Source organism: Aotus nancymaae, unplaced genomic scaffold, assembly GCF_030222135.1.
Source record: "Aotus nancymaae isolate 86718 unplaced genomic scaffold, 86718_ANA_hifiasm-v0.15.2.pri h1tg000018l, whole genome shotgun sequence".
Taxonomy (NCBI): domain Eukaryota; kingdom Metazoa; phylum Chordata; class Mammalia; order Primates; family Aotidae; genus Aotus; species Aotus nancymaae.
Genome location: NW_026988430.1, coordinates 7,260,751 through 7,285,154, shown reverse-complemented (window position 1 = coordinate 7,285,154; position 24,404 = coordinate 7,260,751). Strand labels below are relative to the sequence as shown.

The following is a 24,404-nucleotide window of genomic DNA, read 5'->3' as shown; positions in this document are numbered from 1 at the left end:
CTTTCCTTGGCCCTCACTGCCAGTGCCAAACCTCCCGTTGGCAGGGCAGGGCCAGTCCTGGTAACCCCGCTTCTCTTCTGTCTCCTCTTTACTCCCCACCTCACTGCTTCTCGCCTTCTGAGCCCACCCCTTTCTTGAAGGCCCCTTTCAGAAGACAGGGTGGCACCCTCTGCCCATCTAGGCACCCTAGCTTCCCCCAGGAGCCTCACCTCCCTCCAGTACAGTAGATGGTAGACCCAGAAAAGAGAAGAGAAACTTGGGGAGGTGGCCCAGTGGAGGACCACGGCATGCTACCTGGTGCTGCCCTGCCAGCGGCTCAGCCCCTCTCCATCCTCAGCAAAGCACCTCTATTGTTTTCCCTTCTCCCCCACCTCCTTTTTTTTTTTTTTTTTTGAGACAGAGTCTCACTCTTGCACAGGCTGGAGTGCAGTGGCATGATCTCAGCTCATTGCAACCTCTGCCTCCTAGGTTCAAGCGATCCTCCTGCCTCAGCCTCCTGAGTAGCTGAGACTTCCCCTTCTCTTCTGCCTGAAGGAGGACAGGTGTTTTGGAGATTCCAATCCAATCCCTAAGAGCTCATCACATAATATAAGCAGTTATAATAGCTGATATAGCTGGGCGCAGTGGCTCATGCCTGTATCCCAGCATTTTGGGAGGTGGAGGCGGTCGGATCACCTGAGGTCGGGAGTTCAAGACCAGCCTGGCCAACATGGTGAAACCCCGTCTTTACAAAAATACAAAAATTAGTGTTATAGCTCTTTTAGAATTTGTCTAGCAGGCTTTCCGGTTTATGCCAGAAAGCTCCCCACTGAAAAAAAAATCAAATAATTTTTAAAAAACCAAAAATACAAAAATTAGCTGGGCATGATGGTGGGTGCCCAGGAAGCTGAGGCAGGAGAATCGCTTGAACCTGGAGGCGGAGGTCACAGTGAGCCGAGATTGTGCCACTGCACTCTAGCCTGGACAACAGTGACTCTGTTTCCAAAAAAAAAAAAAGCTGATATATTGTGTGTGCTGGGGCATGTGGTAAGCACTGCTTAGTGGACCTCATTTGGTCTTCCCAATAATCCAATGAAGTGAGTGTTACTATCCCTTTTATAAGAAAGCTGAGCTGCAGAGACAAGGCAGAACCAGGCAGAGCTCCCAATGTCTACCAGCTGGCAAGCAGCAGAGTGGGGCATCATACCTGCCTGACCCCAGGCAACAACCATCACCACTGCCAGCTGCTGCCTGGCTGTAGTGCAGGTCAGGAGGGACCTAAAAGGTAGGGAAGGAGAGAAGATTCCTCCAGTCACTTATTTTCTAAGCATGTCTGGCACCAAAGACCAATGCTGAGTTCTGCCGTGTGCCTACCCTGAAGGATCCCAAGATGCCACCAGGCCTCAGACATACTGAGATTCTCAGAGGAAATGTGGACTCATGGGCGGGCAACGCCTAGCAGGGGCAAAGATACAGGAGTAAGGGAGTTTCAGAATGAGCATAGCCAGATTCAGCTTCCCAACCAACCCTGGACCCCCAGGAGGTGGTGTCAAGAGGGGCCATGGCCTGGGGTGCAGCCCGTCTTCCTCCCAGAACACTGGCCTGACTCAGACAGCTCTCAGCACACACAGCTAGGTCCACAGGCACAACTTCATCCTTGGGGCCCCTGAGGGCAGGGGGTCGGCTGGGGCTGGGGGTCTGCTGGGGCTGGGGCTGGGGCTGGGGCTTGTGATACCTGGTGTGAGTGCAGGGTCAGGTCAGAGGGGCCAGGCTGCCTGTCCAGAGAGGCAGACAATTCCCAAACAGAAGACCCCAAGGGAGAGGGACCTGGGGCTGGATTCCTTGCCTCCAGGAGGCTGTTCTGAGCTTACCCTGAGGACAGATTGGAGGGTGGCCCTCCTTCCCCACGAGGATCAAGAGGGGGTGGGGGATGGTGGGAGGGCAATCTGGCCAGAAGAAGCTTGGGGGTGGCTCCCGCCTTCCCCAGTCCCACCATCTCAGCCCCGTGGCCTCCTCCTCCCTGGAGACAGCCAGGTGTGGCCCAGGATCCCGGGAAGTGCAGGGGAGGGGGTCGCGTCTTCGTTTCTCAGGCCCCGGCCCGGCCCAGAGGGGACAGGAAGCCAGGACACCGGGGATTGTCTCTCGCAACCTCAGCCCAGCCCCAGTCTGGGAGGAAGGTCTGCCCGGCGCTCTCCGCCGGTGCCTCCCTGGTGATATTGTTGAACAGGAAACCGGGCAGCTCGCGCGGTCTAGGAGGGAGCGCGGGACGGCGATCCCACACGCGCCTGCCGGGACAAGTGGAAGCGACGCTGGCGAGCAGACGCCCCGAGGTGCCCGGGCAGGCAGGGTCGGGAGTGGGGCGCCGAGCGGGGGTTGGGGTGGGAGGTGCGATTGGGGTGGGGAAAGGGGCAGGGTAGGGGAGGGAAGGGTGCGGCAGGTGGCGGGTCCGCCCCCGGGAACTCGGCGCGCCTGCTCCCCTTGTCTCCGCGCTGGGGTGGGAGCTTCGCGGGCCGCATCCCACGGGGAGGAGAAAGTAGGCGAAGGGCTGCCCTCTGTCTGGGGGCGGGAAGGGAGCAGGCCCAGGCCCTCAGCGCAGACCCAGTCATTGACGCCTCTGTAGCTTGCGTCGCCTGGGCAGTGGACGCAGGGGACCTGGCGACGGGTGCGTTCTCGCGATCCAGTGCTCCTCCAGGCTCCCCCAATCCTTCCCCTTCTCTGTGTTTCCCCAGGGTCGGGGAAGAGGCGAGGCCGGTTCCCCTTCTTATCTAGCCTAAGACGCTGCGCTCCGGTGGGCGTCCCTGCGCTGGGAATCCCGCTCGGGGTTTTTCCAGGCCAGGCCAGGCTGAGCCCGGAAAGGCCCTGGTGAGGGAGAAGGTGGGCCCGGAGCGGGCGGATCTGCAATCCAGGTGGACAGGCTCTCAGTAGGTGATTCAGGGTGCAAATGACCTCCCTGAGAACGGGAACGCCCGGACGAGTCAACCAGCCCCAGCCCGGCATTCCCAGAGCCGCGCGCCGGAGAGACGCAGGGACAGCAAATCCCCGGGGGGGTTTGGGGGGAGGTAGGGCAGGGGCGGCCCCACTCTCCATGGGTTCCGCTCGTGACCGGCCAGCGCCCCTTCAGTCGCAGCCCTCCTGGCCTTCTGCTCCGGGCCTTGTCCCAATGCCCCCCAAGGTCCCCAGCAGAGGCATTCAGGCTCCTCCTCGCCCCGCCCAGACACAGCTGCTTTGGGTATCGGTGACTGCACTTCTGAGCGTCCCTGTCCCTCTTCGCTCCCTTTGCCAGCTCCGGTTCCTCGCAGCATCTCCGGCCTCGCCCCTGGAAGCCCCGCCCACGGCGATGGTAGGGGCCTAACCTGCAGCCACCACCGGCTCCGCCCCACAGCCGACTGGAGTGCGCTGCGGGGTCCAGGGGGAAAGGGCGCCGGGGGAGTGTCCTCTTTGGGGTTTGTTGGCCCACCTCTGGGCAGCTCGATGACCCCGCCTCCGGGGCCCAGTGTGCTTAGTGACTCAGTTTACACCCTTTCCTCGTCGAGGAACGCTTGAGAAAGTGGCGAAGGAGCCCTGTGGGGGCCTCCGTTGGACCCTGCTCCTTCGGTCCCTCAGCCTCGGCAAGCGGTGGTCTCCTGGCCCCTGGCCCGGGCCACTTTAGGGGGCAGGAGGAGGTGTGGTCAGTGTGGGAGTTTGGCGGGCCCAGGCACCGACTCGTGGCTGTGGTGGAGGGGCGCAGGCCTATTTACTTAGGCCCTCGCCCATCCCTAACACACCGGAGCCGGGGTGGGGCGGGGGGAGCGGGGCTTGTGACCACTCGGGAGAGCTTTGAGGGCCCCTGCTCTGGGACTCCGCACGGATAGTCACTGTCTCAGAGTGCATTCTCCAGGGGCCACTCTCGTGGGGACACTGTAGAGGTCACAGGGCAGATGGGCAGGCCGCAAGGGCGGGGCCTTTCTCGGGAGGCTGCCTGAGAGCAGAAGAGCAGGGGGCGGTGCGGGCCGGGCTGGGCGGGCCGGGCTCCGGCTCAAGTCTGCGGGGCAGGGTGGCGCGAGCTGTGGTCCCAGCTACTCGGGAGGCTGAGGCAGGAGAATCGCTTGAACCCGGGAAGCGGTGGTTGGAGTGAGCCGAGATTGCGCCACTGCACTCCAGCCTGGGCACCAGAGCGAGACTCCCTCTCAAAAAGCAAAAACAAAAAGAACACTTGTTCATCAAGTGGGAAGTGTTTTGAATTGCATCCTTCGCGAAGAAGGATTTAGAGAATATGAGAGCATGTGCGGTTTTGTTTTCTGGGTGTGAGATTTCATGCACTTACTTGGGGTGGGACCCCCCCCCACAAGCATTCTCTGTTCACAGCGTTTTCAAAATTTGACCTGTGTTCAGTCCGGGTCTTCCTAAATGCTGCAGTGGTCCATTCTGGTTTCTATGCCTCCCAGGTTCAAACAATTCTCCTGCCTCAGCCTCCCAAGTAGCTGGTGTAAGGCCGGTTGCCTTGCCGGGGGCTCGGACACACCCCCTCCCTCGCGGGGAGTTCGGACACACCCCCTTCCCTTGCCGGGAGCTCGGAAACGTCCCCCTCCCTCGCGGGGAGTTCAGACACGCCCCCTTCCCTTGCCGGGAGCTCGGAAACGTCCCCCTCCCTCGCGGGGAGTTCGGACACGCCCCCTTCCCTTGCCGGGAGCTCGGAAACGTCCCCCTCCCTCGCGGGGAGTTCGGACACGCCCCCTTCCCTTGCCGGGAGCTCGGAAACGTCCCCCTCCCTCGCGGGGAGTTCGGACACGCCCCCTTCCCTTGCCGGGAGCTCGGAAACGTCCCCCTCCCTCGCGGGGAGTTCGGACACACCCCCTTCCCTTGCCGGGAGCTCGGAAACGCCCCCCTCCCTTGCTGGGAGATCAGACACGCCTCCTTCCCCCCCCCCCCCCCCGGGAGCCCGGGAAAAAAGCCCCATCAGGACCTACCTGATACTATTTTGTCCTATCTGGGCCCCACTCCCTTCCATCCGGGTCCCACTCCCCTCCATTTTGTCCCACTCACCTTGAGCACAGCCAATCGGACGCCTCCAGTCCCTATAAAACCCTGTTCCTGAGCGGAGTCCGTGCGACTTCTCTGGCCCCTCCCGTCCGGACCGCAGAATCTCACCCGGGAGCCTGAATAAATTCCCTTACATTGGATTATTTTCCTGCTGGCCTCAGTTTCTTCATTTTAAATGCGGCAACACCCCAAGGACAAGCCTTACAGCTGGGACTACAGGCACCTGCCACCACATCCAGCTAATTTTTATATTTTTAGTACAGACAGGGTTTCACCATATTGGCCAGGCTGGTCTCAAACTCCAGACATCGTGATCTGCCCGCCTTGGCCTCCCAAAGTGCTGGGATTACAGGCATGAGCCACCTCACCCAGCCTGTGAAACTTTCTTAATCGTCATTGAAGTACTTCAGTTTCAATGAGCAAAGAAACTCACTTTGAAAAGTTAATTGGATAAAAATATCGATATCTAAAACACTCCATAGTATGCTAAATTCTTTCACAGCAGCAGGCTGAAATTTGTTCTTTGTGACATTTGTGGGAAAAATGACAGCAAATATTGTCCCTACTTTATAGATGTAAAAGGGCTTGCCTCAGTTCACAGAGAAAAAGTTTGAGCCAGGTCTTCTTTAATTGCATGCCTATCATACAGAATAGTGATTATAAGCTTTAGACACATGGATGAGACCTAACTGTCTCTTAGATTTTTTTGTGCAATTTTAGGTCTTATAGCCAGAGAGACTTGAAGATATTTAATATCTCTAAGCTGCAATCTCTTTATCTGCAAACTGGGGTTAGTAATCCAATCAACCTTATGGGGGCTATTGTAAGAGGAGATGAGATGACAAATGTAAAAACGCAGAACTATACTTACAAAGTAAGCAGACAAAATATGTCAACTATTATTGTCATTATTGTTTTCTCTCTGAATAAACTCTCTGCTGAAGAGTTTATTAGATTATGTTTCCTGAATCGAGAATTCAGTTCTAGAAAAAAAAAATTAAAAGAAAGAAAGCGGGGAGGCGTTCAGTTCTAGCTTTCATCTCTGGCACTGACATATTAGGCAAATATGATTCTTATACAATAATCAGTTGTTTTGCTGTGAGCGTTGGAAGTGGTCATGCTATTGAATGGCATTGCTTGTATTCCCTATTGAGTTCTACAATGACGCAAATGTTACAGGCTGTGCCAAAGGAAACCTGATGATTAGCAAAGAGTCCCTGAACAGAACTGCTCTTCTGCTTCACAGCCCTGAAGGATGAGAGACTGAGAGATAGATTCTAATTAAGTTACCATAGATCTTTATTTGCTTGTAGGAGGTGGCCCTGATTGCTCTCAGCTTTCCAACCTGGGCAGCCCGTCTAGTGAAAGTCTTACTTCCTTGGTCATCAACTGTCAAGTCTGAGTAACAACCTTTAAGAACAAGCCAAATGTGTGGGTTGTTTGCCTCTCCCTAGTATGCAAAAGTGCCCCTGGCACACACACTCAAAACTTCTTAGACCAAAAACCTTATAGCTGTAGTTTGCCTTGAAGGAAGTTGTATTGTCTATAGAGTATGTGGGCCATTTTCTGCCAATAAAATGTTTAAATGTGCTCTCTCTCTCTGAGGCTTTGTTCATTGTATCTGGTGTCATTTTGATTCTCAGGGAGTAGACACCTAGCCTTGCTTCTAATGTGAAGTGTCTACTACCTCAGCGAAAATGGCAACATTTTGGAATAAATGACTGTAATGTGTGTTCTGCCTGCCACCCTAACTGGCACACATTTTGTAGGTCACTTGCTCTCCCTGGAAGGAGGAGTATTCTCAGATTTCACCTTGGAGGAGGAAGAGTTCAGGCTGCCAGAACTGGGCTAGTGCTTCTGAATATCCTGAGGTAAGGTCCTGCGACTTCCCTGGGAAGCTCTGCCATGCCCCACCCCACCCCACCCCACCCCACCCGGCTGCTGGAGTCCTGGGACCCACCCGGGTCTTCTCAAATCCTTCCTAGCTAAGGGGAGGGGAGGGGTGCTTGGGCGGGAATGTGACATAAGATCGCCCTGGCGACATGGAGCAGATCCTAATAAAGGTAGTGTAAATAAAGGTGTCATAAAGGACTGGGTGGGTGCTTGTCAGGGTTGCCAGCCTCTAGGGGCTGCCAGAATGATTCTCGCTCAATGCGAGGCGCCAGTGCTTATTATGTCCTGGCTACGTCTCTGGGCCCTATGGCCCCTTCTCACGTGGCCACTATTGTGGCTACTAGTCCAGGAAGCTCAGCCTCTGGAGTGGGTCAAGGACCCGCTCCAGCTGGCCTCTAACCCCCTGGGGTTGACTGAGCCCTGGTCTTCCCGCTCCTCCGATCTCCCCTGGGAATCTCTCCATGTGAGTACTCCCTCAGCAGTCCCAGGGGGCTTTGATTACCTGGGGTCCTCTGCTTCCTCCCAGAGGTCAGCCCTGCCCCAGGAATCGACTGAGAATTTGGTTCCATCTCTGGAAGCACATTCAGCTGGAGAGCTGCCCCCGGGGCCCAAGCACTCCTTGTCTGAACACCCGGATCTGAAAGAAAAGCTGACTTGGCAAGAAAGGCTCCCACAGGTGGGTCCAGTGCTCGGCTGGTATCAGAACCAGCCCATAGTTCAGCCTCGTCACTTCAAAAGTAAGGTTCAAACTGCAGATCTAGATCAGGCTGCAGATCATCAGGCAGATGAAATACTTGTTCCACCTCTAGACAGTCAGGATTCAAAAGGAACAGAGTTTATAATTTCTCCCAAGAACCTGAAGGAAGATTTAGCTCAGCGTTGGAGGCTTGCTAAGATTCTGGGAACTCCACATCAATTTGTATCAAAATCTCAGCATCAGAAACAAACTTTGCAGGATGAATATTTAGACTCAATTGTGGATATGCTGTATTCCAGCAACCTGCCTCCAAAACTCCAGGTGAACTCAAATGAGCCTCCAGGGTCCCGTGAGCAAGTTGGACTTTCTCAATTACAACTAGAGCCTGAAACTCAAAATCCAGAGACCCTTGAAGAGATCCAGTCCTCTTCACGCCAGCAAGAAGCCCCAGAGTGGCTTCCACAGCTCCCTGAGGAGGTAGAGCCTTCTTCAACCCAGCAGGAACCCCCAACCCAGCCTCTAGAGGAGGCAGAACCTTCTGTAACCCAACAGGAGGCCCCAACTGAGCCTCCAGGTCCTCCTATGGAGCCTGAACTTTCCCTCAGTGAGCAGGAGCAGCCAGCTCAGCCTTCTGAATCTTCTGGGGAGCTTGAACCTTCTCAGACCCAGGAGGAGACCCTAGCTCAGCCTCCAGAAGAGATGGAACCTTATGCAACCCAAGAGGAGACCCCAACTGAGCCTCCAGGTCCTCCTATGGGGCCTGAACTTTCCCTGAGTGAGCAGGAGCAGCCAGCTCAGCCTTCTGAGTCTTCTGGGGAGCTTGAATCTTCTCCAGCCCAGCAGGAAGCCACAGTTCAGGCTCTAGAGCCCCCTAAGGAGGTAGAACCTTCAAGCCAGCACATGGTCCCAGCTCAGGTTCCAGAGCCATCTAAGGAGTTTGCAGCTCAACCTCCAGCTCATTATGAGGTGACATTTCCAACACCAGGTCAGGATCAAGGTCAGCATTCAACATCGCCTAGTGTCACAGTTCAACCTTTGGACCTGGGGTTTACCATCACTGCTGAATCCACTACAGAGGTTAAACTGTCTCCAACCACGAAGGAGACCTCAACTCAGCCTCCAGATCTGGGGCTTGCCATAACTCCAGAACCCACTACACAGACTGGACATTCTACAGCCCTGGAGAAGACTACAGCTCCTCGTCCAGATGAGGTTCAGACTCAGTATCAAAATCTGACTGAAGTCACAGGTCCACCTACTGAACTAGACCCTACTCAAAATTTACTGGTGCAGCCTGAAACTTACGCCCAAAATAAGGCTTTAACTGTTCCAGGGGAACAGGCCTCCGCAAGCACCAACATATGTGACCTCTGCACCTGCAGAGATGAGACGCTGTCATGTATTGATCTCAGCCAAAAGCAGAAGCTCCGCCACGTGCCTGTGCCAGAGCCGAACACCTACAATGGCACCTTCACTATCTTGTATGTATCACCTTTCCTCCATTGTCCTCTGTGTCCTGCCTGACATGGCAGGCTTTTCCTGGAGGCCTTCCTGGGCCTTCTTTATCTCCCCAGACCATACTGACAGCTGACTTTCTGCTTTCACCTTTGCTTGTCCACTTTTCCTTCTCCTCATTCTCCTTTACTGTTAGGCCCCTTCTCCAGTCTTTTACTTTTACTCTAGTCTTTAACCCTTACTTGTTTCCTTATCCATTTTTATTTAGCCTCATCACATCATTGCTTAACCGCTGCTCTCCTCCCATTTTCACTTCACCCTCTTTACAGCAGCCTGTCCCTCTCCCCATGTCAGTGATGATGCTCTAAGTGATTAAGAGTTGATTCTGGAGCCAGGCTGCCTGGGTTTAAACCGAGGTCTGTCATTTATTAGCTTGGTGACCCAGAGCAAGTTATTCTGCTCTGTGATTCAGTTTCCTCATCTTTATTTATTTTATTTTATTTTATTTTATTTTAAAGACGGGGTTTCACCATGTTGGTCAGGCTGGTCTTAAACTCCCGACCTCAGGTGATCCACCCGCCTTGGCCTCCAAAGTGCTTGGATTACAGGCATGAGCCACCACACCCGGCCCTTCCTCATCTTTAAACTGGAGATTATTGTAGTTACCATTTCACAGGATTGTTGCAAAATTTAGGTGAGTGAATACATGAAACACTTGCATCGGTGCCTAGCATATGTAGGAGTGTTGGTTGTTAACATGATTACTCAGTCCTTTAGTTTTGTCCGGAACTCATCTTTGTCCCCGGCTTTCTATATGTAGCACTCGTTTTGTGTCCAACCCAGGGCCAAGTATGCTACCGTCTCCAGAACATGAAAATGATAGGAAGGAAGAGAGAGAATAGGCATAAAAAGGGAGGTACATATAATTAAGTACTAAAAGATAATACAGAACAGCAGTGCTAGAATTTACCAGGATCTGTGATCCTTGAGGTGTGGAGGTCAGGGAAAGCTACACGGATAAGTTAAAACTTTACTTGGGTCTTAAAGAGTAGCTATAATTTGTTAAATAGAAAAAAAAAATGGGAGTATAGTCTAGGCAAAGGCGTGGCTACAGGTATGGTTGGAATTTAGTAGACCAATCTCGCTGCACAGAATCACATGAAGGAACAATGAAGATATGATTTTGTAAAACCTTGATTATCAGCTATAGGAGTTTGAAAGTTACACAGTGAGATATGGAAAGCCATTGAAAGTTTCCAAGCAAGAGAGATTAAATGATTAAAACAGGAAGATTGTTTTATTTTGTTTTTTGCTTTATGTTCAAGTGTAGACATGCAAAGGATTATTTTAGAATCCATACGTAGAGTGCCCTAGAGGAGAAACCTTAATTCAGGGAGACAAAATAGAAAGGTCTGGCAAAACCTAGGAGTAAAGTGTGAAGGGGCTAAATCAGATCGGTTGTAATAGAAGTGGAAAGAAAAATCCTAGGATGTTTCAGCAGAGGGCTCTGGGCCAAAGCCTTGGTGTTACCTGGCATAGGGTTTCTTTCTTCTTATTTGTTGATAATGATAAGCTTTTGCCCATTTTCTGTTGAATTATTTACCATTTTTGTATTGATTTGTAGAAGGAGTTGTTTAGACACATAATTGCTTTTGGATAAAATAGTTACATTCAAAGTAATTAACTGGCATCATCTGTCTAAAAGATTGGATGGATAGGAAGTTAAGCTTTGGGAGACACCTCATCATTTGTGCCAGTGGCCCCACATTATTTTTTGATTAATTGTACAAACTGGAAAGCTGATAGCTCTGGAAATTAGAAGGCAGGTGTTATTTTCTGTAACTGAATATCCCTGACAAGGTTGCCATGATTCTTTTACTTATCCTGTTCATTCTTTTCCTACCTATTCAAGGATATAAACTGTGTTTCTTCACAGAAATTTCCAAAGAAACAATATTTCTTACATTGATGGAAAGGTATGGAAGGCATACCATTGGACTGAGAAACTGTGAGTATATTCTCTCCAAATATGACAAAAAAACTAACTGCATTATAAGATCCTTCTTGGTCCAGAATTTTGAGGTCTGTACTTCTGAGAAAAGGTATTTCCCCTCCATACCCCAAATCAACCTCTGTTGATTGCAATCCTATGGTTATTTTAGAATTAAATTTGGTGAGCTCTCTTTAAAGTAAGAGGCAATTTAAATTTTTTAGCATACAAATAATACATGATTATATTCCCTTTTTTGCCTCTCTCTCTCTCTTTTTTTTTTTTTTTTTTTTCCCCAGAGACAGGGTCTTACTTTGTTCCCCAGGCTGGAATGCAGTGGCACAATCACGGCTCACTGCAGCCTTCACCTCCCAGGCTCAAGAGATCCCCCACCTCAGCCTCCAAAGTATCTGGGACCACAGGTGCATCCCAGCATGCCCACCTAATTTTGTATTTTTTGTAGAGACAGGGTCTCCCTATGCTGCTTAGGCTGGTCTCGAACTCCTGGGCTCAAGTGATCTTCCCACCTTGGCCTCCGAAAGTGCTGGTATTACAGGCATGAGCCACCATCCCCAGCCCATGATTTTATTTTTAATGTATAAAAGTGAAATAACAGGGCCGGGCGCGGTGGCTCACACCTGTAATCCCAGCACTTTGGGACTCCGAGGCGGGTGGATCATGAGGTCAAGAGATCCAGACCATCCTGGTCAACATGGTGAAACCCTGTCTCTACTCAAACTACAGAAAATTAGCTGGGCATGGTGGTGGGTGCTTGTAATCCCAGCTACCCTGAATCACAGTTTCAGGCAGGAGAATTGCCTGAACCCAGGAGGCGGAGGTTGCAGTGAGCCGAGATCGCGCCATTGCACTCTAGCCTGGGTAACAAGAGTGAAACTCCGTCTCAAAAAAAAAAAAATGAAATAACAAATATAACAAAAACCCTCCTTGTGCCCTACTCCCTCATCCCTGAGGTAACACTACCCTGCATTTAGTATGTATTCCTCGAGACTTTTTCCCACTACCTACATACATATTTACATAAAGCAAAATACATTTGTTGTGTGGTTTTTTAAATCTTTTTTCTTTACATAAGTGGTAACATCTTGTAACTTGATTCTTTCACTTCATGATACGCCTTAGATTTCTTTCCTTCCCAGTACTTAGAGGGTTACCCCATTCATTTAAACTCCTGCATAATCCATAGTATGGATGCATCATAGTTTATTTAATAATTCCCCAATTGATGAATGTTTAGATTTCATTTAGTTTTCTTGTTACGTGCATTGCTGCAATGGAATCCCTGCACATGCTTCTTTGTGAACATGTGAAATTATTCCTGTAGAATAAATATCTAGAAATGAAATTGTTGGGGTATGGGGTATTTATGACTATGTAGACATAAAATTGTAATTGCCCTCAAAAATGTTGTGCCAACTTACTCTGTTGTCAGTAGAATATGACAGCATTCATTTCCCCACAGTTTTTCACCACTGGGTATTCTCCAACTTTTTGTTGATGTTATGGGTGAATAAAAGGGATTCCATCTAAATTTGAGTTTTTCTGATTACTCATGAATTTAATTAAATACCTTTATATGTTTATTGAACATTTGTGTTTCTTCTCTGCGCTTTCTGTCTTTTGTTCATTTTCCTGTTGAATTGTTTTTATCATTTTCTTACTGATTTATAGAAGGAATTAGTTTAGACACATAAATGATTTTGGAAAAAATGCTTACATTAGAAGTAACTGGCATTTTTCACAACAGTTTGTGTGTCACATCATTAGTTCAACTTACATTGAACTAATGTAATTATATTATGTAGACAAGTCATACGTGAGTTCTAAATTAAAAATAAAACATGCTGAGCGCAGTGGCTCACAACTGTAATCCCAGCACCTTGGGTGGCCAAGGTGGGTGGATCACCTGAGGTCAGGAGTTTGTGACCAGCCTGGCCAATATGGTGAAATCTCATTTCTGCTCAAGATACAAGAATTAGCCAGCCATGGTGGTGGGTGCCTGTAATCCCAGATACTTGGGAGGTTGAGGTATAAGAATTGCTTGAACCCAGGAGATGGAGGTTGCAGTGAGCCAAGATCGCACCATTGGACTCTAGCCTGGCTGATGAATGAAACTCCATCTCAAAAATGAAAACACTCACATCTGTAATCCCAGCACTTTGGGAGGCTGAGGTGGGTGGATCATCTGAGGTCAGGAGATTGAGACAAGCCTGACCAATATGGTGAAACCCCATCTTTAAAAACAAACAAACAAAAAAAAAAAACCACACCTTAATCTATATTTAGATTTCATAAAATTTGCAGTTGAAAAAGTAGCATCATATACCCAAAGTGTTGCAAACATACATTTTCTAACAACTGAATTGAGTGTCAGCTTTTAAATTTAAAAATAATTAAAATGATTGAAATTAAAGATTCGGTTCTCAGTCGCATTAGCCACTATCACTAGCCAAATGTAGCTAGTGACTACCTTATTGGAAGCACAACACAGGTCTTGAACCAGCCTCAGCAACATACATCTTAAAAGTACAAACAGATTATTGAGTGAAAGAAGTGATACAGAAAATAATATGTATAATATGATTTCATTTATATAATGTTCAAGAGGCAAACTAAACTATGTTGTTTATGACTGACACATAATAGGTAAAACTACATTTCATTTCATTTCATTTTATTTATTTTTGAGACAGGGTCTGCAGTGGTGCAAACACAGCTCACTGCAGCCTGGACCTCCCATGCTCAAGTGGTCCTCCCATCTGAACCTCTCTAGTAACTGGGACTACAGGTGATGCCAACATGCCCAACTAATTTTTAAATTTTTCTAGAGAGGAGGTCCTGCTGTATTACTCAGACTTGTCTCGAACTCCTGAGCTCAAGCAATCCTCCCTTCTTGGCCTCCCAAAGTGCTGGAATTACAAGTGTGAGCCACCATGCCCAGCCAGAACTACATTTTATCTCTTATTTTTTTTTTGAGACAGAATTTCATTCTTGTCACCCAGGCTGGAGTGCTATGGTGCGATCTCAGCTCACTCCAGCCTCCACCTCCCAGGTTTAAGCAATTCTCCTGCCTCAGCCTCCTGGGTGGCTGGAATTACAGGTGCCCGCCACCACACCCAGCTAATTTTTGTATTTTTAGTAGAGACAGGGTTTCACCATATTGGCCAGGCTGGTCTCGAACTCCTGATCTCGGGTGATTCACCCACCTTGACTTCCCAAAGTGCTGGAATGATAGGCGTGAGCCACCATGCTAGGCCAGAACTACATTTTAAAAGCAAGAAAATCATTACAAAAGTCAGGATAGTGGTTACCTATAAGGATTAGAGAGAGGTTTATGATTGGAAAGGGGCACATTGGGGACTTCTGGGATGCTAGCGGTGATCTTTTCTAACGATGTTACATGGGTATCTGCTTTATAATTATTAAACTGAATATTTGGCCAGGTGAGGTGGCTCACATCTGCAATCACAACACTTTGGGAGACTGAGACAGGAGGATCGCTTGAGCCAGGAGTTTGAGACTAGTCTGGGCAACAGAGTGAGACCGTGTCTCAGAAATTAAATTAAATATAAACAACATTTATATTATGTGCACTTTATGCATATTGTAGTTCTCAAATTTTTTTAATGGGGAAAAATGTTGAATGGCTTCACTTGCAGCCCTGACATAGTTCCATGTGGGGCTTTCATAATAAGGTTTGGGAAAAGAGAGGAGGAAATGGAGGTTCTGCTGATCTTGGTGCCACCCAGAGTTGGAGTCTAATAGGGACTTTGTGATTTAGAGAGGAGGCATTGAATATACAATTTGGTGGGAAGAGTGGGTAGGGTGTGCTTGTGTGTGTGTGCGTGCATGTGTGTGTGTGGTGGTGGAGAGAGATGGACACAAAAATGAAAATGTAAGAAAAGGTTTTAATGAAAGTAGAGCAGATACCATCTTGAAATGACCATTACCCAGCTTTCCTCCACATATAGGAGATAGTCCTGTGTAGCAAATAGTTGTAGTTTGCATTTTAATCTAGAAATACCTTTTTCATTTTGCAGAATTCTCAGTGAAAATTATTTGACTGAATTACATAAGGATTCATTTGAAGGCCTGCTATCCCTCCAGTATTTGTAAGTTAGTTAGTTAATCCTATTTATGAGTTTTTAGTTGTATTATCTGTAAAATGAATAAGGAGTTCAAATTAGATAATCTCTAAGATTTCTTCCAGGAATAAAATTCTTTAATTCTGTAAGTTTATATAGGGTCTTAGCCCATCTCTAGCATTAGTTACTTCCTATGCATTTTCAATTTTTAAATTATATAGACCAAATACAGATAGAAAAAAATTCACATGGTCAATCTGAGCAGTGATTGACACTCATATGATCCTTGTTTTATAACTGTTCACATACCATCTTCTTATATTCAGTCTACAGCCAAGAGATCAAATCTAATTTAGGGTCTTTTTTTTTTTTTTTTTTTTGAGACGGAGTTTCGATCTTGTTACCCAGGCTGGAGTGCAATGGCGCGATCTCGGCTCACTGCAACCTCCGCCTCCTGGGTTCAGGCAATTCTCCTGCCTCAGCCTCCTGAGTAGCTGGGATTACAGGCACACGCCACCATGCCCAGCTAATTTTTCATATTTTTAGTAGAGACAGGGTTTCACCATGTTGACCAGGATGGTCTGGCTCTCTTGACCTCGTGATCCACCCACCTTGGCCAGATGGTCTTGATCTCCTGACCTCATGATGATCTCCCGCCTCAGCCTCCAAAAGTGCTGGGATTACAGGCATAAGCCACGGAATCCGGTCGGTTTTTGCATTTTTAAAGGACTGTGAAAGAAACAGAAAAGAAACAGAGAAATATGCAACAGAGATCATATGTGGCCCACAAAGCCTAAAATATTTGCTACCTGACCTTTCCAAAAAAAGATTTGAGAAAGTTGGCTTAGTAGAATGAAAGGAATTAAAGTTAACTTCACATTGTTGCCTGAAAGAGAAGAAAATATAGACCACCCACATTCATTTGAACATCATCAATCTAGAATTTTTTGGTAATTTAATCTGAATTAAATGAACATTTAAATACTAAAAAATCAGCTGAATTATATAAATAATATTATCCAGAATATTAAGCTACCAAGAGAATAGACTGGTATTAAGGGTTTCATTTTAGGAATTGTTATATTAAAATAGATGTTTAAAATGATGGTTAAGTGGTATAGCTACAAATGTTTACATTAAGTAAGTGTATCAGAAATGCCCCTTAGTCTTCAATAATTACAAAATAAATATCTCCTCAACCCTGTTACCAAGGAAGGGATACCTGCATAGTATTTCTGTCTGTTTAGAGATAAGAAGATACTATGTTCATTGCTATGAAAGCTTGATTCTTATCCTCTGTCCATGGTCCAGAGGTGTGTATGTCATTAATCCTTATTAAGCCCATTAGTGATGCTCTTTTGCAAACAGATTCTTTCAAACGCAGAAGGCTTAAGGAAAGTGGGTATGAAGACCCTCAAGTGGATGCCAAAGTGCTACAGAGGCCACAAAGTAATAAAACAACATTTCCTTTAAAATAGTCATTTTCCTTCTATGCACTACTCACTCCCCCAGCTATCCATTTATTTTGAAAATATTTGAGTTTGCTTTATTTCTAAATGTGTCAGTTTTAAGCATGGTGGGCAATGCAGATGAGCAAGACCTAGTCCATGCTTTCAAGGAGTTTATGCTCAGAAGAAATGGGATGAAAAATAACTACATTAAAAAAGAAGAAATAAATGTGGGCACTAGGAGGGATAATTGTTTCTGGAGCATAGAAGAGGGGGAAAATGACTTCAATTTGGCCCCAAGAAGGTGTCACTAGAACAATGCCATTTGAATAGGACTTTGAAGGGCCATTGTGTAACATTGGACAGACATCTTGGGGAAAATATTCTAAACTTGCAAAAGGAAAATGGGAGAAGGCTAAAACACAGGAAAGTATTTGAGGAATGCCATGAGTACCTGTCGAGTATAAGGAGGGAGAGTAGGAAATTGGAGCCAGATCTTCTAGGGCTTTGAATGCCAAGCTCAGGAGCCATGATGGGGAACCGTGTTATCACAGCAGTGCTGTAAGGTAGCCTCACAATCACTGGGAGGGCGTGTTAGAACTCAGTTCTGGACTCCACCCTCATAGTTGCTGATTCAGTTCATCTAGAGTGGGACCAAGAATTAGCATCTTCAATAATTTCCCAGGAGATGCTGGTCTTGCAAGCCACTTCTGGAGAGTTTATATGATGACTGTGTATAGGGTAGTTTAGGAAGGGAGAGACCAGAGATGGAGACATCAACCAGACAACATTACACCATCCAGGTAAAGAGGGAGGGACAAGCTGACAAGTGGAATCAATAAAAATAAGAGAGCCAACTGTAGTCAAGGATGGGTGTTGTCTATACCTGTTTTTATTCAAAAAATGAAAATCCAGTTCCATGTTGTTTTTGTTGCCCCATCACTATATAACTGAAGAAATTGCTTTCATGAAATATTAAAGCAATATAAAGCCAAAAATGAATTTCTATTAATATGATAGAAATTCTGTTAATATGATTTGAATTAGTTCAAAGCTATGTGTTAAAGGGTTAACTTCCTTCCAAATGATGTGAAAGGATGTCTTATTTCTTCTGATATTGAACTGGCTTAGGAAAACAGACCTAAACTAGGAAGGTATATAAATGTGAGACTATTCCTTTTAATATTGGAAACTATATGTAGAGATAAAAACTTTGAGCACATAATCTAGGATTTGATGAGACTACAAAAGGGCATCTAATCAAGTCTACTGCTCTCAGGAATAATTAATCCTAAAGTCTATCAAGATCTATAGTTGTATATTTTATTTATTAAAACCATGAAGGTAAGACTCTAGGAGAGGTACAGGCAGGGTTAGGAGCTCTGGGCAGTTTAAATACATGTCCAAATGTTTAGAGCTTAGATGAAAACCGTGTATTCAATACTATTCTAAACTCTTGCTATTTATTCATACTAATTTGACATCTAATAACTAATCAAGGCAATATTTTCCTTTTACTTTTCCTAGAGATTTATCCTGCAATCAAATACAGTCTATTGGAAGATACACATTTGAATCACTACCATTTTTACAGTCTTTGTAAGTTACAAATAAAACTTGATTACATTTGGAATTTTTATAAAACTTAATTATAAACATCTTTGCTATTCATTTTGAAATATGATTAAAATTTTACCAGTAGAAAGTTAACTAAAATTATATGCAAATTCTTTTTGTCTATAGCAAAGATTAGTGTGAACTTTTTTTTTTTTTTTGCGATGGAGTTTCACTCTTGTTACCCAGGCTGGAGTGCAATGGCGTGATCTCGGCTCACCGCAACCTCTGCCTCCTGGGTTCAGGCAATTCTCCTGCCTCAGCCTCCTGAGTAGCTGAGATTACAGTCACGCACCACCGTGCTCAGCTAATTTTTTGTATTTTTAGTAGAGATGGGGTTTCACCATGTTGACCAGGATAGTCTGGATCTCTTGACCTTGTGATCCACCTGCCTTGGCCTCCCAAAGTGCTGGGATTACAGGCGTGAGCCACCGCACCCGGCCCTTAGTGTGAACATTATTACACAGATCATAGTGAATCATCAGAGAGCAGTGGTTCTCAACTGGTGTGATTTTGTAGTCAGGTGACATTTGGCAATGTCTGGAGACAGTTTTGGTTGGCAAAACTGTGGGTGTGCTCCTGGCATCTGGTGGGCAGAGACCAGAGATGCTGCTAAACATCCTCCAGAGTACAGACAAACCCCCACAGCAAAGAGTTTTGTTTTGTTTTTTTTTGAGACAGTCTCGCTTTGTTGCCCAGGCTGGAATGCAGTGGTGTGCTATCAGCTCACCACAGCCTCTACCTCCCAGGTTCAAGCGATTCTCCTGCCTCAGCCTACCAAGTAGCTGGGATTACAGGTACCCACCACCATGCCCAGCTTATTTTTTGTATGTTTAGTAGAGATGGGGTTTCACCATGTTGGTCAAGCTAGTCTCAAACTCCTGACCTCGTGATCCGCCCGCCTTGGCCTCCCAAAGTGCTGGGATTAAGGCTTGAGCCACCGAGCCTGGTGGCAAAGAGTTGTATAGACCAAAATGTCAATGACACTGAAGTTGTGAAATCCTATTCTAGAGAAATAAAGATCACTAAACACAAGTATTTACTGAGCATTCGCTGTTTTGTATCTAATGCACCACATGTGCAATGCTAAAGTATAAATCATAAGCTAGTATCGTCCACAGTGAGATTTCTTTAGTGCACAGAGAAAGGATTGAGGTTATGGTCCATCCTATATAAATTAGAATCACGGCAAATGATAAATGTTCTGAAATAATTTTTTTTTCCTTTGGCTTGTGTCTTTTTTTTTGTAGAAATCTTAGTTGCAATTTACTCACAGAACTGAGCTCTGGAACATTTCAGGCCTGGCATGGAATGCAGTTTTTACACAATTTGTAAGTGAAATAGAAAATGAATACGTGTGAACAACTATTTACATGTGAAAACCTCATACAATTATTGGTTAGCTGGGTATAAGCCCATTACAAACTCTGAAAAGTATGTCTTAAGATCCATTCGTTTTTCTCAAATGGGGAAACTAAGGCACAAAGGCCCAGAGCCTTACATAGCTTATATATGACTTGCTCTGCTTTTCCTAATTCTGACCTTTGGCATGGACAAGAAAAGGCATTAAACAAATGACCCTCAAATTAGCCTTGTTGACAGGCATGGGGGCTCAGGCCTGTAATCCCTGCATTTTGGGAGGCAGAGGCAGGCAGATCACCTGAGGTCAGGAGTTCAAGACCAGCCTGGCCAACATACTGAAACCCCATCCCTACTAAAAATACAAAAAAATCAGCTGGGCATGGTGGCACAGTTTTTTTGCTCCCTGGAGGACTTTGTGTTAAGCTTCCTTCCTTGTAGCTAAATGTTGCAGACATTTAAGCAGTTAGAAACTGTGCATATGAGCAGGAATCAAAGTTAAATCCAAAGCATAGGGCCAGGTATGGTGGCTGACACCTGTAATCCCAGCACTTTGGGAGGCCGAGGTGGTGGATCACCTGAGGTCACAGGAGTTTAAGACCAGCTGTGGAGCCATAGAAAAAAAAAAAAAGAAAAAAAGGAGATCATGTCCTTTGCAGCAAAGTAGATGCAGCTAGAGGCCATTATCCTAAGCAAACTATCACAGGAACAGAAAACCAAATACCGCATGTTCTCACTTGTAAGTGGAAGCTAAACATTCAGTACATGTGGACAAAGAAAAGAACAACAGATACCGGGGCCTACTAGGGGGCGAAGGGTGTGTGGAGGATGAGGATCAAAAACTACCTATTGTGTACTATGCTTATTACCTGGGTGACAAAATAATCTGTACACCAAACCCCCTGGCATACAATTTACCTATATGACAAACCTGCACATGTACCCCTAAACCTAAAATAAAAGTTAAAAAATAGATGGAGGCTGGGTGTGGTGGTTCACACCTGTAATCCCAGCATTTTGGGAAGCCAAGGTGGGTGGATCACATGAGGTCAGGTGTTCAAGACCAGCCTGACCAACATGGTGAAACCCCATCTCTACTAAAAATACAAAAATTAGCAGGGCATGGTGGCAGATGCCTGTAATCCCAGGTACTCGGGGGAGCTGAGGCAGGAGAATCATTTGAACCTGGGAGGTGGAGATTGCAGTGAGCCTAGGTCACACCATTGCACTCAATCCTGGGCAACAGAACAAGACTCCAACGGAGATAGGGTTTCACCACGTTGGTCAGGCTGGTCTTGAACTCCTGACCTCAGATGATCTGCCCGCCTCGGCCTCCCAAAGTGCTGGGATTACAGGTTTGAGCCACCTCACCCATCCAATAAATGGGAACTTTAACTAAAAACAAAAATTGTGGTAAAAGAATTGGTGTTAATTCTTCTTTAAATATTTGGTAGATTCACCAGTGAAGCTGTCTGGTCTTCGGCTTTTCTTTGAGGGAAGTTTTTTGATTACTACCTCAATCTCTTTACTTGACATAGGTCTATTCAGATTTTCTGTTTGTTAAGTCAGTTTCAGTAGTTTGTATCTTTCTGGTAATGTGTCTATTTCATCCAGGTTATCTAATTATTAGCATATATTTTATATAATCCTTTTATTCATATTATAATCCTTTTTATGTCTGTAAGAACAGTAGTAGTGTCCCCTCTTTCATTCCTAATTTTAATAATTTGGTGTTCTCTATTTTTTTCTTGGTCAGTGTAGCTAAAGGTTTGTCAGTTTTGTTGATATTTTCAAAGAACCAACCTTTAACTATGTTGATTTTCTCTGTTGTTTTTCTGTTCCCGATTTCATTTATTTCTCCTCTAATATTTATTATTTCCTAGCTTTGGGTTCAGTTTGCCGAGAGCTTTTTTTTTTTTTTTTTTCCTAGTTACCTCCAGTGGAAGTTTAGGTGCTTGACTTGAGATTTTTGAAATATCTGTGGGCTGAGTGCAGTGGCTCATGCCTGTAATCCTAGCACTTTGGGAGGCTGCGGTGGGAGGACTGCTTGAGCCCAGGAGTTCAAGGCCAGCCTGGGCAACATACTGAGACCTCATCCCTACAAAAAAATTTAAAAATTAGCTGAATGTCGTGACACATGCCTATAGTCACAGTTACTCAGGTGGCTAAGGCAGGATGATCACTTGAGCCTGGGAGGTTGAGGCTGCAGTGAGCCATGATTGTGCCACTGCACTCCAGCCTGGGAAACAGTGAAACCCTGTCTCAAAAAATGAAAACTGAAAAAACAAAATATTTGTGGCCAGTTGCAGTGGTGTGTCCCTATAATCCCAGTACTTTGGGTGGCCAAGGAAGGAGGATTGCTTGAGGCTGGGAGTTGGAGACCAGCCTGGGCAACATAGTGAGATCCCAGCTCTAAAAAACTTTTTACAATTAGTCGAGTATAGTGGTGCACGCCTGTGGTCTCAGCTACTCTTAATTATATAACATTGTAGTTCAAACTAATACCAACTTTGTTTTGATAGTACACAAAACTTTGCTTCTCTAAAGCTCCACTCTCACCCCCTCCTTTATACTGTTATTGTCACACATTACATCTTTATACATTTTATGTTCATCACCTAGATTTATAATTATTGCATTATGCAATTCTCTTTTTCTTTCCTTTTTCTTGAGACAGAGTCTCCCTCTGTTGCCCAGGCTGGAGTGCAGTGGCACAGTCACTGCAACCTCCACCTCCCAGGTTCAAGTGATTCTAGTGCCTCAGCCTCCTGAGTAGTTGGGACTGCAGGCACACAGCACCATGCCCAGCTAGTTTTTGTATTTTTAGTAGAGGCAGCGTTTCACCATGCTGGTCAGGCTGGTCTTAAACTCCTGACCTCAAGTGATCCTCAAGTCTCAGCTTCCCAAAGTGCTGGGATTACAAGTCTGAGCCACTGTGCCCAGCCAGTGCTTTTTATTTCTTTGTGCGGATTCACATTAGTATTCCTCATAGGGCAGGTCTTCTAGCAACAAAGTCTCTCAGTTTTTATTTATCTAGAACATCTTAATTTCTCTTCATTTTCAAAGGTAGTTTTGCCAAGTATAGAATTCTTGATGGAAGTTTCTTCAGCACTTTGAATATGCCATTTCATTGCCTTTTGTCCTCCACTGTTGTGTGTGGTTGTTTTGTTTTGTTTTTAGACAGGGTCTTGCTCCGTTACACAGGCTGGAGTGCAGTGGTGCAGCCATTCACCTCACTGAAGCCTCCACCTCCCAGGCTCAAGCAATCCTCTCATCTCAGCCACCTGGGTAGCTGGGACTACAGGCATGCACCACCATGCCCAGCTATTTTTAATTTTTTTTGTAGAGATGGGGTTTCACTATATTGCCAGTGCTGGTTTCTAATTCCTGGCTGCAGGCAATTCTTGAGCCTCAAGCCTCCCAAAGTGCTGGGGTTACAGGTGTGAGCAACGGTGCTCAGCACCTCCATTGTTTTTGGTGAGAAATCAGCTATTATCTTATTGAGGATCCTTTGTATGTGATAAGTTGCTTTTCTCCTGCTGCTTTCAAGATATTTCTGTCTTTGGCTTCTGTCAGTTTGATTTAATATGTTTAAATGTGGATCCCTGAGGTTTTCCTACGTGTAGTTCCTTGAGCTTCTTGAATATGCAGATTGTTTTTCATCATGTTTGGGAAGTTTGGGGCCATTATTTCTTCAAATATTCTAATTTTTTCTATTTTTCTTCTTCTGGGACTCTCATTATATGTATGTTAGTAAGCTTGATGCTGTGTTCCACAAACAGGTCTCTTGAGATTCTATTCACTTTCATTCATTCTTTTTTATTTCTTTTCCTCAGACTTGATAATCTCAATTGACCTTCAAGTTCCCAATTATTTCTTCAGCCTACTCTAATCTGCCATCGAGAACTCTAGTGATTTTTCTATTTAAGTTACCATACTTTTCAATTCTAGAATTTCTATTTGGCTCATTTTTGTGGTTTCTATCCCATTACTGATATCCTCTATTTGATGGAACATTGCTTTCATACTTTCCTTTAGTTCTCTAGTCTATAGAACTGAATGGTTTCTCTTATCTCTTTGAACATATTTTAAATAGCTGAATTACATCTGTGTCTAGTAGGCCAGGCATGGTGGTTTGTACCTATAATCCCAGCACTTTGGGAGGCTGAGGCTGAGGCCAGGAGTTCAAGACCAGCTTGGGCAACTTAGCAAGACCCCACCTCTACCAAAAATTAAAAAAAACTTTGTCTAGTAAGTCTAATATCTGGGCTATCTCAGGGACAATTTCTGTTTCTTTCTTCTTTTTTCTCCCTGTATATGGGCCATACTTTGTTTCCTTGCATCTTTCATAAATTTTTGTTGAAAATTAAATATTTTAAATAATGTAATGCAGCAATTCTGAAAATCAGATCCATGCTCCCGGGATTTGGTGTTACTGCTGCTTGTTAGAGTAGTTGCTATTTATTATTTAGTGCCATTTATTTAACTTATTCTGTAAAGTCTTACATTATTTGTCATGTGTGCCCACTGAAGTCTCTCATTGGTTAGCTTACTGATCAGCTAATGATTAAATGGAGATTTACTTAAATTCTTGGAACCGATAAGTCTCTCCTAGTTTTTGCCAAGGGGCTCTGTGTACATGGTGGGGCATACCCTCAGCACTCAGCCAGACAGTTTACAGCTATACCTTAGCTTTCACTTCTTGCTAGTGCAGAACCTCAACATCAACCAGGTGTGAGAGTTTCTGGACTTAGCAGGTCCTTCCTGCCCATGCTCACAGCCCGCCCTATGCATGTGCTTGACATTCCAGATTCCCAGGAAAATGTCTTATGGTTTCCTAGTTTCCC

At 45.7% G+C, this 24,404-nt stretch overlaps 1 protein-coding gene, 1 long non-coding RNA gene and 1 other non-coding gene across 8 annotated transcripts in view; 2 read left to right on the top strand and 1 right to left on the bottom strand.

Moving 5' to 3' along the window:
* The first annotated feature begins 744 nt into the window (after positions 1 to 744).
* LOC135275768 (U7 small nuclear RNA) lies at positions 745 to 806 on the top strand. Its single transcript, XR_010343353.1, has one exon. It is a non-coding gene; the product is annotated as a U7 small nuclear RNA (small nuclear RNA).
* Positions 807 to 5,772: 4,966 nt separating this feature from the next.
* The window catches only part of LOC135275728 (leucine-rich repeat-containing protein 37A3-like), a 38,827-nt gene continuing 20,195 nt past the window's right edge, over positions 5,773 to 24,404 (top strand). The window contains exons 1-7 of one of the 4 annotated variants that reach the window (XM_064378223.1): positions 5,773 to 5,788; positions 6,768 to 6,869; positions 7,888 to 9,069; positions 10,980 to 11,051; positions 15,092 to 15,163; positions 18,112 to 18,183; positions 19,449 to 19,529. In XM_064378223.1, the coding sequence (XP_064234293.1) occupies positions 8,171 to 9,069; positions 10,980 to 11,051; positions 15,092 to 15,163; positions 18,112 to 18,183; positions 19,449 to 19,529 (1,196 nt within the window). In that variant the 5' untranslated portion in view covers positions 5,773 to 5,788; positions 6,768 to 6,869; positions 7,888 to 8,170. Of the gene's footprint in view, positions 5,789 to 6,767; positions 6,870 to 7,827; positions 9,070 to 10,979; positions 11,052 to 15,091; positions 15,164 to 18,111; positions 18,184 to 19,448; positions 19,530 to 24,404 lie in introns of those variants that run through there. The other 3 variants (XM_064378220.1, XM_064378221.1, XM_064378222.1) reach the window with 3 other exon arrangements.
* The window catches only part of LOC135275736 (uncharacterized), a 72,190-nt gene continuing 55,612 nt past the window's right edge, over positions 7,827 to 24,404 (bottom strand). For 2 of the 3 annotated variants that reach the window (XR_010343309.1, XR_010343308.1), the window contains one exon: positions 12,589 to 15,865. This is a non-coding gene — a long non-coding RNA (uncharacterized LOC135275736). Of the gene's footprint in view, positions 9,905 to 12,588; positions 15,866 to 24,404 lie in introns of those variants that run through there. The other variant, XR_010343310.1, reaches the window with a different exon arrangement.